The 13,484-nt window shown below is 36.4% G+C and overlaps 1 protein-coding gene across 16 annotated transcripts in view; it reads right to left on the bottom strand.

The window, feature by feature from the left end:
• Positions 1–1,314: 1,314 nt before the first annotated feature.
• The window catches only part of SLMAP (sarcolemma associated protein), a 79,177-nt gene continuing 67,007 nt past the window's right edge, over positions 1,315–13,484 (bottom strand). For 15 of the 16 annotated variants that reach the window (XM_010718504.2, XM_010718497.3, XM_010718499.3 and 12 more), the window contains 5 exons: positions 10,904–11,224; positions 9,685–9,802; positions 8,829–9,000; positions 7,681–7,815; positions 1,315–3,264 (listed from right to left, as the gene is read on the bottom strand). In XM_010718504.2, the coding sequence (XP_010716806.1) occupies positions 3,175–3,264; positions 7,681–7,815; positions 8,829–9,000; positions 9,685–9,802; positions 10,904–11,224 (836 nt within the window). In that variant the 3' untranslated portion in view covers positions 1,315–3,174. Of the gene's footprint in view, positions 3,265–4,248; positions 4,339–7,680; positions 7,816–8,828; positions 9,001–9,684; positions 9,803–10,903; positions 11,225–13,484 lie in introns of all 16 variants that reach the window. The other variant, XM_031555562.1, reaches the window with a different exon arrangement.

The following is a 13,484-nucleotide window of genomic DNA, read 5'->3' as shown; positions in this document are numbered from 1 at the left end:
AAAAAAAAAAAAAGAAGTGCCTTAGTCAAGACTTCAGAACAAGTGTTCAGATATTACATTAATCTTCCAAATTCAGCTAGTAACCAACAATTCTCAGACTTTCTTACTACAAAAACCTTTTAAAACTTCAAGGTTGAGTGCAAGCTGAGAGCACTTATTTTACAAGAACATTCAGAGCATCTGAAATGCTTTGTGAAAAGCTGCTCTTGAAGTATCTGCAAGGCTTAGCTCATCCAGCCTCACCTTTTAAAAAGAAAACCTAAATCTGAGTGTCGAAGAGCACAGATATTTACCATAAACAAACACAAGGAAAAACAGCTGAAATGTTTGTGGATAGAGTGCCTACAGAACTTCAGTGTCAAAGCACTGGAGAATGGGAACCTCTCGTTCTCCAACCATTATCCAGGGATTCCCAAAAAGAGTGAACTGTGCATTTTAGTTGATTCCTGATAACTTTGAACATGCAAATGTCAATAACTCCTAGGAAAGGCACAGTATTAGGGAAACACAGGAATACTCGTAAGCATGAACACCATGCAATGTGTATTATGCATTTGTGTATGCAATATAAATATGCACACATGCACACAATTAAATCTTTCTCCTTTAATACATCCACGTTGGGTCTCAAATTTCAGCTCTCTGAAGACTTCTCAGAACGCAGCATTTGTCTTTAATACAAACTCAATCCTACATCTCAGGCAGCGCAGCTCAGCGTGGGGCACCCAGCGGCTGTGGGCTCCCCAGGGTTGGTCCCAAGGAGCTCACACCCCTTCCCACCGCCAGCCCCAGGGCTCGGCAGGCTGTGCTGCTGCCCTCTGCTCCACCTCCTCACACCATGTCTACGTGCTACCAGCAGGGAGGAGGGAAGAGAATCAACTGCAAAAGGAACAGTGGCTGCAGGAGGGACAAACGGGGAGCTGGGGTACTAAAACCCGAGAAGGCAGCAGCAGGCTCCCTTCCCCTAGAAGGGCTTTCCAAATCCACTGCTCCTCCGAGCTCATGACCTCGGCCTCAGGCACAATCCAACTTTCAGATGTAATCACTATTAGTTTCTCTCCAGCAGTCATGTTCCCATGTTCTTCATGGCCCTCTCCTCCCCCCTTTCTTTCCAAAAGCCACAGAGAGGAGAGAGATCAGTTAGACAAAAACTTAAACCAGTGCAAATGTGAAACACAATGTAAAAAAAAAAAGTTTTTTTGTATTACTGAACATGCTGCAGACATTGTGCCTAGTATTTACGGCAGTATCTAGCACAAAAGAAACTTAGCATGAGTCTACTGTTTTTCAAATGAGATCCAACTCAAACATGCATAGGGAGAGTAAAGTTATTTTATTAAAACATGCACATCACGTGTGTTAGTGCAAATAGTTTAATCTGTACTCCAGAAATTCTATTGTATTTTTATATCTTTACAAAATAGATTTAAAACAATTATTTACTTTAAAAAATGTAATTCTGAAGGTAAGCATTTCAGAACAATATTTGCAATAACCTATATACAAGAGGTACTGAGTACCACTGGCATACGAGTGTTCTGTGGTTGGGTGGCTTCCTGCAACTGAAAGTGATGAAATGAATGAACTAAATGACAATATTTTCTACAAGTCACTTGTGGACTATTTTTGCCATTACTAGTAATCCTCCCCATAGAAAATCCCATGTAACTTAAGACAGAACTTTTAATTAAAGGACAATGACCCTCAAAACCTTACAAGGTAAGTTATATACTAAATTTCTATTTAAATATTTAAACTACCTGTCGATTGCCATACAATTGTTTAAAGCCAATTTAATTGCTGAGATTACCTCCCTGTTTTGAAGTTTCCCTTAGCAAAGCCATTTTACTTTACCATTCTTCAGTATATTGTTTAAGTCTTTAATAAACTTTTTTGACAGAACTGTTGAGCTGAACAGAATAACTATAGTTTACATTTAATTCAGCACTATCTACAGTGATTCCCACCAAAAGTCAGCAAATAGCAATAGTTATAGTACTTTGAGAAGGAAAATAAACTTTGTAATGGGGACCACTGCATCTTACTTACAGCCATGTGATGAGGATGCACAAAGTTTTACTACCAAATTAAAATCATCTTCATTTGACTCATACATCACCAGAGATGATTCCAATTTTGTAGTATTTTATGCAACTTAGAATATTTTCAGCTAATCACGATGTACTGTAGCAGTTCTCATAATGAAGTTACATCAATAAAAGCTTATTTAAAGAGCTTCCCCAGCTCAGTCAGAAAGTATCAAATGACTGAAAAAATAAATTGATACAATGTGATATGTGAAGAAGTATTCATACTTTTAAAGAACGCACCTCTTTAAATATATGAAATTTAATAAATTACATTCAAAGTAAAGTTAATGTAAGTTGAATCACTGCACTATGTCCATCAAATGACCAAGTATTTGCTCCCAGAAATACCTCAGTTCACTCAGGAACACACACATGCTTACACTCGCACACACGCACACTAAATATTCTAGGCTGGTCTCCACCATCAGTATCTATCTCTTTTAAGGCTGGACATGAATTGTGGCTTTTTCCCCCTCAGAATCATTAATAAAAGAATCCTTATCAAAGAAAAATATGTTTCCTTCAAAAGGAGTGGTAAGAAGTTTTCTTAAGCCTTGTTCCCAACAGCTCAGTGACTAACAGCAAGTAAAATGGCATACTAGATTTAAAGAACATCACACTGCAAGGCACTGAGCGCACTGCATCTGTTTGCCAAGCTTCTGTAAGGTTACTTGGCTTGGGTGTCCAACATCCAAAGTGTGTTTTTCCTTTTAAATCTGGCAATCAGATTCTAAAGTACGTGCCCACAAACCTAGCCATTATAAATAATTTGGTACCAAGAAATCTACTTTAGGCCACCATTGTAGTATTCAGAATCCCAACAAACTAATTTAAAACTTGCATGAAATTGTAAGCAAAAATATTGCTCACAGTATGATGAATCACAATTTTATTCCCTCTTTATAGACAGATACATTTTATACAGTTTAAAGCAAATGACCCTACTGCTGTTCTCACGCAGAGCTGTGCTGTATTAAGAAGGTTAAAAAAAAAAAAAAAGGAAGAGAATTAATCTGTTTTCCCTCAGTATATGAATGTTGCCAGCTTCTAAAGGGAGGACGGTGTATGGATTCAACAACAGTTCTCATGGAGAAGCTCTGGTTAGGCCTGGGTACAGCACCACGGCTGTCACAGCAACCAAAGCTGCCATCACAGGCATCCAAGGCCATTGTCTCTGTGTGGAGAGAAAAAAAAAATCAATATCATATTTGCTCTGATTCATACTAATCACTTTACCCCGTGGTTCCTCAAAGTCCTGAGTACCTGTTGATAGGCATCACTACAGCGTTACCCACGAGCCCTACGCAGGCTAACCCTGACCTGCAGTGAACGCAGGACAGAACTCTTCATGACTGAGGACACACCTTTGGCAGTTCCATATTTCAGCTTCGTTACCATACGCACCTCGAAGAAATTGGCTGTTCAACTTGCGAGGGCTTAAGATGTTTAAAACAGCACTTGAGCAAAGTGATTGCCAGACAGGTTTATGCAGTACTGACATCTTTAACTTGGCTTTTGAAGGATTAAATCCAGATCTATGACATCAGTTCATAACAGATCCTAACAAAATCATTTCTAGCAGATTCTCACGACATTTTATGATGACAGTAAGAGAAGAACACACTGGGAGACGGTAGAGAAATGCAAGCTGAGAGGTCAGAATACAAACCAACCACCTATTTCTTGTCTTTTTTCCATCTTCTTCACAGCAAGTGAGAAAAATGAAAGTGTTTACAGCCAGAGAGGAATATCTTAGTCCGTAAATAAGAACCAAAGCTTGACTTTTATTGTTATTTAGAGGCAAACTCTTCATTTTTCATAGTTAATTAAGCAAACAAGCTTTCTTACAGGCCCTAGCATCACAGCACTGTGCAAAAAGTAGCCCATTTGCTAAAGACAAACTGAGACCAAGTTAGAAGAGGCACGTTCAGAACCAGTTAGAATGAAATTGATTGTTAGAATTAAAGGAATCAGACAGATGTTAAATGATTAGTTGATCGTTCAGCTCGTCAGTATCAACAGAATGGCATATTAAATGAAGGGTTTGCTTCAGGTAAAGAAATACCTGTGAGCATTTCACCATGCACTATTTTATACAGAAATGGCACAAACAGGTGAGAGGGACAAACATACATCGACTGAACAGTAGTGCTTGTACCTTTCGCTACCACAATGGGCCGTAACACCAATACAGGAAAGCCAGGATTAGGCCGATGAATACGGCTGGGACGGGTTGTAATATGGAAGGCTAAAGAAGGGAAGGGATATTAAAAATCACTTTGTGCTATAAATCAATCAGGTAAAGATGATTTAGAGAGGGGAAAATAAGTCAGTGAGTTTTGTTTTAATTGAAATGTATTAAAGACATCTAATAATACAGCATTATCTAATCTGGTATACAAAGTTAGTACACCATTCTACTCAAATGAACAAGAACGTTCAAGTAAGGAGAAAATACTCTAAGAAACTTCATCTCAACTTGGAATTTAGACTTAAAAACAAAATGAATCTTGAGTTATTTGCCTGTATTTTATATCTATTTGTTTTTAGTTTTTCAGTGCAAGTAATTGGAAATCCCAACTGGATTTCGTAAGGCAGAAAGGCTCGTACCAGAGATTGAATTTTTCAGCTGCTTCTTCATTCCGCCTTTCCTATTTTCCATCATCAACCTCCAAGAAAAACAATCTCTTTCCTCCATAATGAATCAATAACAACTATGTCCACAGGCAAACCCAGTAGTTCAGACATTTGCAAGGTTATAACACAATGTACAATCAGCACTAAGTTACTATAAAGAGAGAAGTATATTTCTGTTAGAGATACCACAAAGATCAGCATCTCTGGTACAGCATCAGCCTTATGAGCAAATGCAGTTCTGAAGATTGATCCAATGATGCAGCTGGGCCAAACTACCAGTTAGCAAGACTGAAGGGGTTTGTTTAGCTTATGGCCTCATTACAAGAATCTGCACATTTTCTCAGTTATTTTCAATTAACTGGAAACTCCTTTGCTTCACAATCTGGAGCGAGAGTCTCTATCCTCAAAACAGTACACTAGAAGCAAAAATGGACAAAATTTCTTTTTAAGCTGTCCCAGGAAGACATCTCCTTTCTCCGTATCCTAGCCTATATATTTTGTGTACATACAAGACATACAGAGGTTAAGTTCAAATCATGCTAAACAATTTCTTAAGAACTTCTTTGTGCTGAACTCACCTTGATTTTGTTCAGCCAAATAAATACGCAATAAATTCATGTTTGGAGACTTCCTAAAATATTGTGATCCGTAAATAAAATCTCATTCTGTTTTGAATTTGAGGAAGTCAATCATAGAATCTCCAATATGGTTAAGAACACAGAAATCTCAGAATTATCTTAGTAGGTATTCTGATCTTTGCCATTCAATTCTTGCCATTACAGTAATTCAGATTTGTTGTACTCAAGGTAAATATCAGACAGACAAATCATGTGCAACTATTGATTTCCATGCATTTTTTTTTTGTCATTGGTGCCACAAATCAGTGCCATCTCCCCAAAGAAAGCACACGGGCAGAAATAATCACAGCAGTGTTCAATAAAGCGCCAAAAGCTTCAGTCAACTCCGTGACAGCAGCTCACGATCTCAAACTGTTCACATAAACAAATCCCTCATGTAAAGCGCATCAGGAAATAATCAGTGACTACAAACATGCAAGCACAAGCAATACACCACACTGCTAAGCAATTCCGAACACAAAACTGCCGTTCTTTTTGCTTGGTTGGGTTTTTGGTTTTTTGAGAGTAATAACCTTTATCTTTCTGAAAGGGAAAGCATCAAAACTTTATATTTAAATGATGTTCTAAAAGGAACAGAGAAGCCCTCTCTAGTATATTTATTAGTCCACCAGATAACCTAACGGGGTTTCCTTCAAATGATTAAATTTTACCCCTCATGAGCTTATTAAAATACATTTTTAAAATCTCCCTATTGCAGAGAAATGCATAATTAGATGCTTCATCAAAAACATGCGTTTGGTATTAGAATCCATAGATATGCAAACTCAGAGATTGGCTGCAAAAATAAATAAATCCCACAGTGGGAAGCTGTGCTCTTGAGGACACTGTCCTCACAAATAATGTAACAGATAAGGTTTCCAGCAAATAAGGGTAACAGAACTTCAAAAATTTGACCTTGGAAGTCAGCCCAGTATTCATGATGCTTCAAATATTCCACAAAACAGACATATTTTACATTACTGATTGTGAGTAATGCTTGCTTGAATAACAAGCTCGTCCTGCAAGTCCTTATATGGTTGGATGCTCTTCATCACAGCCTAACCTTCAGGCTTCAAATCTTGTACCTCCTCTTTAAAAATGTTTTGGCAACTGCTGTGGTTCCTTATATCATTTTGACAATCACCCCAAATTCTTCCTAAAAATTCCCTTACCTTGCAAGCTTCTCCAATTCCCTCCACAGTGTTTTTCTTTCCTCAACTTCCTCTCCTTTTTCATGAATCAACTTAACACTGAGATTAATGTTTTAACAAAGCAGAAGAGTCTCACATCTGCAGTTATTTTAGTATGATCTCTTCTTTCAGTAAAGTTTTTTTTTTTTGTACTTCTGTCTATTTCAGTAATTCAACATTATTTAGGCATTACAGAAAATTTTAAGCAGAAGTATGTTCCAAGAGAATATTAACATCCCATTCATGAAAATATAGCCAAAAAAATGAGAATGGCTTTGAGTTCTTCACAGCTTTGTTAACTCTACTATGTCAGAGGTTTGTTTTCAGTAAGTGGGCTAAGTGGGCTATGGAATAAGTATTTATTCTGCACTCCTAGAACACAGATAACTTTAGAGAATGGTACTTGTAAATCTTTTATTTTGTGCTGCCCATGTGGGGGGTTCATAAAAGCAGCACTGGAAGGACAAGAAACCAGCCATCCCAGTAGTAAAAAGGCTGTAATTACTTTATAACATTTGTCACACTCTTAACTTTTGAAGGATTTCAGAAGTCTCAGTATTAAAAAAAAAACCAACAAAAAATGTTGTCTCTAGCTGTAAACTCAATACTAACACAACCTATCCAAATGTAACAGAAAAGAATTACTTCCATGAGTGGATAGAAAGGATGGTTCAATTGCATGTATAAAGCATGAGCTGACCAGGGATAATCACTGTTAAGAAGCATAAGCAAGACTGAGGAGGGAATACATGTCGTAATAATCACTAATAAAATAAAAGCACCTTGAAGAAAGTTGCTTAACTCATTTGGATCCAGGTTTTCTCAGCTTCTACCCACGTGTTAGTCTCTGAAACTGGGAAGTTTTGCCTAGTTCTTAGTGAGTAGTTAAGCTAGAATTTTTTCCAAGAGTGTAAGGCTATTTTTAAAACTGTCATGCAACATGTAAATCTAATTTGTATATATAATTGTACTCGTGCAATGACCTACAGATTTAATAGGTAGTACCAGAATGGAATTTTGCATGCAATATGGTACATGGCTCCTTTTTAAGTCCAGCCTTTTCTGTTCAATACTTAGATGTTCTCTTAATCAAGAAAACTGTCAGTGTCATAACCAGACTTCCCCAAATATTTTGTACAGACTTACGTTGTTTCCTTTTTCTTGCAGCAGCTTCAAGTTCTCTTTACACTGTTTAAGCTCTTCTGTGATTGACTGTTTTTCTTGTTCAGCCATCTCATACTTCGCCTTCAGTTCTGAGAGCACTGTCTGTGTTCTTTCATACTGAATGCAAAGAGAAAGAAGGCTACAGACATCTGGATACCCAAAAACACGCTTACATTTGCTTAGTGCACGGTTTCCTTTCTGCCTACACTGTGCCTAGTGTAACTTGCCTTGGATCAATGCACTCTCTCTTTACAAAAGCAAGAAAGAAAAATCTTACTCTGTGTTCAATTTTATCTACTGAAAACAAGTTTATTTGGATTTGTCATTAATAGGGATTAGAAAGCACAGAACCAATGGCCTTCAGTACTGGCATTTATCATAACTTGAAAGGATAAGCATCTTTACAAACTCATCTGATTACAAACACAAAGATTAGCAAGACTGCTCCTTCCAAATTCCAAAAATGGTAAGGAATGCGACAGGGATGACTTCATGACAAAACAAAGAAAAAGATTGCGAAACACAAACTAACAGCAGTGACTGGCGGAAACTTCACTCAAGCTGCTCCTAAAAATAAACAAGTAATTGATGGAGATGACAGCCTTCTTCCAGACATGATTTTCAGAAGTCAGGCTTGAAATGCTAGCTTTTCCTTATGCACTTGTTTATCATCTGTAAAAGCCCGATGATCCACTCTGAAGAAAGGACAAACAGACCTCTAGGAATGTGTAGGTCTGTTGTGAAATCAAATGTAAATCTAGCTAAAAGATCATATTGACAAAAAAAAATCCATTTTGACTCATAATACATAACAAGACTTAATAGAGTGATGATCAGAAACATTTTGAATAAGGGTTCACCTGACAGATCAGCTTATAAGTATATTCTCTAAGGTAGTGCATGAAAGTAAACTTAAGTTCCCAAAATGGGAACACAAGCCATTTTATTTTAAGTCTTCCTTCGAGATCTGACTCCCAGTTTATACACTGTTAGCTAACACAAATGTACTTGCAATTAAAAGAAGAAAAAGTTTAATTACTAAAAAATTTGTAGTTTTTACTTGTTTTATATTGAAATAAAAGGAAAGTCACAGGGCACTGGATTAAGTCAAAACAGGAATGTTCTGTTACCTCTTTCTGAACATCCTTTGCTTGACTCTCAGCTTCACTGAGTTGGCTTTTTAGACTGGCTGCGTCCTGTTGATGTTTTTCTCTCAAAGATCCCATCTGATCTTCAAGTTCTTTTCGAGACATTTCAAGAACACTTATATTGCTGGTTAGAGCTAAACTCTGCTTCTGAGAGCTGAAAAACAAAATTCAATTGGTTCCTTTTCTACCTCAAATTTAAACAGAAATTATTTGTTTAAAACCAGTTTTCGTTCTCTGAGCTTCACGTTATTTTTATTTAATATGGAGAAATCATCTTGGAAATCATAGAATAAAGGATCAACACTGATTTCCTATGCAAAGTACTGATATAAAAGACAGGCCATAGACTTGCTTTTAAATACATATGCACTTATTTTTGCATGTTTAAATTAAGTTAATTACAGATTATAAATACTTTCATTCTCATGTCTTCAGTTTCTTATTTACTTTATTATTCACTATTATACATTCCAAAGAATTTTGAAACTAACTTGTGATTTGAAGGAAGAAGCCTGTCCAAGATTATTAGAAGCATTTCAGTTACTTGCACGAATGCTTCTTTGCTTATTTCAGTGGCATAAGATAAGAGCAAAATAAATCAGGATACCTTCTAAAATACCTGAGCAGTAATACAGAAGCATTTGCAGGGGAAAAAAAAAAGCTTGCTATAACTGACTGATATGAAAGCATGTTCTGCCAAAAACTGTGATACTAAGGAACTTTCAACCCATTTATCACAAACACCATCAGACATTTAAGAACCACTTTTGGGAAGAAAAAAGAATAATCTTCTTAAGCTTCTATGACACTTTCCTAGACAAGCCTGTTGTTTCCTTACCTAGAAAGCTCCTTCTCTTGTCGCTGAAGTTCAGATGCAAGAGAAGTATTTTCCTTCCTTAGAGTGACACATTCAGCTTCCAGAGCAGTCCACTCTGTCTTCAACTTTTCAAGTTCACCTGTAATTAATAATATTTAAGCCAAGTAATTAACAATTAGTAATTTCACTAATATGTCAAGCAGTCCCACTAGTAAATATTGGAAAAGCTGCTATTAGCTGTAAATCTCAAATGATTATAATCACATTACATGAATTCTATCACAAGGATCTATGAAACTTACAACTGTATCTCCTGCTACTAGGAATAGTTTGTGTGCCATCACACAAGCTAGTGCCCCTCTTAATGTAGCTTCTTTAAGGTACAAAGCGGTAGAAAATTGTCTCGTTTATGGGTCTATTCCAGTGTGTTAGAAGAAGTGACAGAAAAGCATATTTGAAGAAGTTCACTTCTTGGCAGAAAACAGGAAACAAATTGAAAGTAATGAATAATAATGAGATACTATGTCTCTGCTCCATGGAACAGAACACATAAAATAATAGCTGAAGGGTTAAAATGAGACCTTTGAAATAAATCAATCCATGGCAAAATAGATTTTTATCAATTATCAATTTTGTAATCTGAATTGGAAAAAGCTTCTCTGACAGCTTCAAAAGATTGACTGACCGAGAATTCGAAACACATTTTACATATACCAGCTTCTTGGCAGTATGTACAATGCTTCAGCTCCTCAACTCCCCTAGCAGATCATCCAAGACCTGAGGCTATAGGCCTGGAACGGTGGCTCTCAACCAGTCCTAGTGAGTGCACTACATGTAAAGTGAAGTGCAAATGAGTGAGTCTCATAGGTTTGTACAAAATGCTTTTATATCTCTACATCATGTTTCCAGAATAAAACTTTAATTCTGTACGTATTGTAACACAGATGGAGACTGCATTAAAAATTTTATTGAGCCATACAGCTCAATATCTCAAGTGAAGCTCTGCTATAAAAAAGTTGAGAAGCTGTCCGTTTACAGGCTCAAATTATATATATTTCCTTATAAAGATCTTCTGCAAGTTTTTTTGGAAACCTGTGGCTGTATCAATTCCTCTAACAGCACAAGTTTACCAAGCAGCATTATATTCATCTTACTTTTGACATCAGAGGTGTATCTAAGCTAATTTAAGGGAAGGATGATGCTGTTAGTGTTGGTCTGTGACATCCTATTAAGCAAGTACCTTTCAAACGAGCAGCCTCCTCCTTATGCTGCTCTTCACACTGCTGACATCTAAGCTGAAAATTGGCTTGTAGACTGACAATTTCTTTTTCATAATCCGAGGCATCTCTCCGCCACCGTTCCAATTCTGCTCGTACAGCTTGTAGTTCATCTTGCAAAGCAGAAATATCTGTGTCTCGTTCTGATGCTGCCTTTTCTGCTACTTGTTGAAGTGACAGAATTTCATTTTGAGCACTGACAAGTTCATTTCGAGTGCTAGAAATTTCACTCTCCTTCTCCTCACGAAGATTCTCAATATCTTCTTGTAACCTCCTCAACTGAGCTGGAAAACACACATTGTTATGATTTTACAAACTGTATTTACAGAAAAAACAAAAATATTTTTGAAAATATCAACTTGTTGATATTTAATAACCTAATGCAATTAAAAGTATGTTAACCTTATCAAATGATTTTCCTTTAAACAAGACATGGGGTCATGCATGACAGAGAGTTAAAAGAAACTAGAATTAGGGTCGGACAAAGCCTTCTTAGACAGAGTTCTCCTGTGTAACATAAAAGCAACTCTCCTGAAATCTGAAACCAAGATTTAGATCCAACTTGGTTGTAAGCAAAACAAGGATTATAGAAAAAGATGCAGGGGATTAGAGGACAAGACGGAATGAAAGAAAGCTTCTGTGACAAGCCAAACAGATCCGCAAAGCTACATTGGAAACATCTGCCTGCTCAGCAGTTGAAGTTAATTTGTGATGTCTTTAAACATTTGAGGCACAGAGTCTAGCTTCTACTTTATTCTCCAAACCTGTAGTAAAGGAATTAAAATTACTTCTTTGCAAAAACTATTTTGCAAAGGTCAAGATGAATTTTGGATGAGAAGTGACAGCTGCACCTAGTATACTGAACCATAAGTGGTCCTTTATTGTTCATGACTGGCTGTAAACGTGCAGCAGTCACATAAGCGTTAGGTTATTCAGCATTTCTCAACTGCATGAAGCAAACCTTTTAAATTATTCCCATTCAAAACTGTTTGGTTAATAAAAGCATCTCCCCTCTGAGCATGACTATTTTTCATAAATATGCATGCAAATAGAATCCTGTGCAAATACTTGAAACGAAAGTATGGCCATAAGAAGGATAAAATAGTTACACTCTGACTGATGGAAGCAAAAAGTATAATTTCCAAAGTGTTTTTTGTTTATCTTTCTGAAGTACACCAATCAACGTTCGCATGTATTTCAATGATTTTCAATCATTGGAAGAAGCAATTACCAAAATTAATTCAGAATTGCTCTGAGAAGAAAAGATCAAATTTCTTTGTTTCCTTAATACAAAATACCAGAGGGTAAGAATTACATTCTTATAACTGTTTGTTATGTTTTCTGAAGCAAAGGGCAAACAAGGACAGCAGAAAGCACGGGAGAGATAACCAAGGTTCAGTAGCTTTCGCAGATTTCTTGTAGTTATTTTTGTTCAATCCATTATAGAAGATGACAGAGTGTAAATGAGTCATGCTGAAAACTGATACAGCGTAAAAACTGCTCAAGAGGGAGTTTCACAACAGCTATATGTGATGCTTGATGCCCTTCCGTCACTTCATGTAGAGATATAAGTACAATTCTCATATAGGTATAATCTAGAAACTCTGCTGCTAGTTGATGTTCAGTAAAGAAAAGGCAACCTTTTTTCCCCTCCTCTCAACAGGCTCCAACATGGCTTTTATCAAGACTTATCTCATAGATGAACTAAAGAATCTCTGAATAACTGAAAGGAAAATACAGCATGGAAAAAACATGATAGCTATTATGTATTGCAATACATAAAGGCTACTATAGACTATACTAAGTAGGATTTCACAGCAATCTTGTCTCAGATGAAGCAGTACATTTGTTCCATAACAGACAGCAGCACAATGCATTTTTGCATATGTGAGCAATATGAGGCTTATTACCATCCCATTAGTTTGGAAACAATTTCTATACAATTATTCTAATAGAAAAGTAATCAAACTAGTAGATGAGAACAATCTGGCAGTAAGAGAGCAGAACATTAATCTTTGCCTTGCCAAATATTGTTTCATTAGAAGCTTTGAACATCCCAAACCATTATGCTAGGAAACAATATTTTTCCAAAACACCAAGAATTTAGACTTGCTAACATAACAGGAGACCATCAATAAGCAAAGGAGTGATTTTTCAACCCACATCTTCCTTATATTATTTTCTTTGTCAAGCTCAACTAAGTTCATGCTCTTCAGTAACTGCAGGTTTTCAAATAAATTTTCATTTTCTTCTTTCTGTCTTATTTATGAACAGCTCTGCCTTGAAATTCTAAGGCATGAAAACAAGCAGGACATGAATGAACATACAAAAATATACAAGTGTTTCTAAAGTTTGATGAGGTGTAAAAGTACCTTACACAGGAAGAATACTGGAGTGGTCTCTGAAACACTGTGTGTAATTTGGAAGGGTGATTAGAAATAAAGCTTCCATTACGTCTCTTAATTATGTAAACCATTACCTCATCTGAACTGAATGTTGCATTATTTATTTATTTATTTATGTTTTTTAAAGTAATAGCTGGTT

This window comes from Meleagris gallopavo, chromosome 14, assembly GCF_000146605.3.
Source record: "Meleagris gallopavo isolate NT-WF06-2002-E0010 breed Aviagen turkey brand Nicholas breeding stock chromosome 14, Turkey_5.1, whole genome shotgun sequence".
Lineage (NCBI taxonomy): Eukaryota > Metazoa > Chordata > Aves > Galliformes > Phasianidae > Meleagris > Meleagris gallopavo.
The sequence above is the reverse complement of the archived record's forward strand: the minus strand, read 5'-3'. Positions and strand labels throughout refer to the sequence as shown.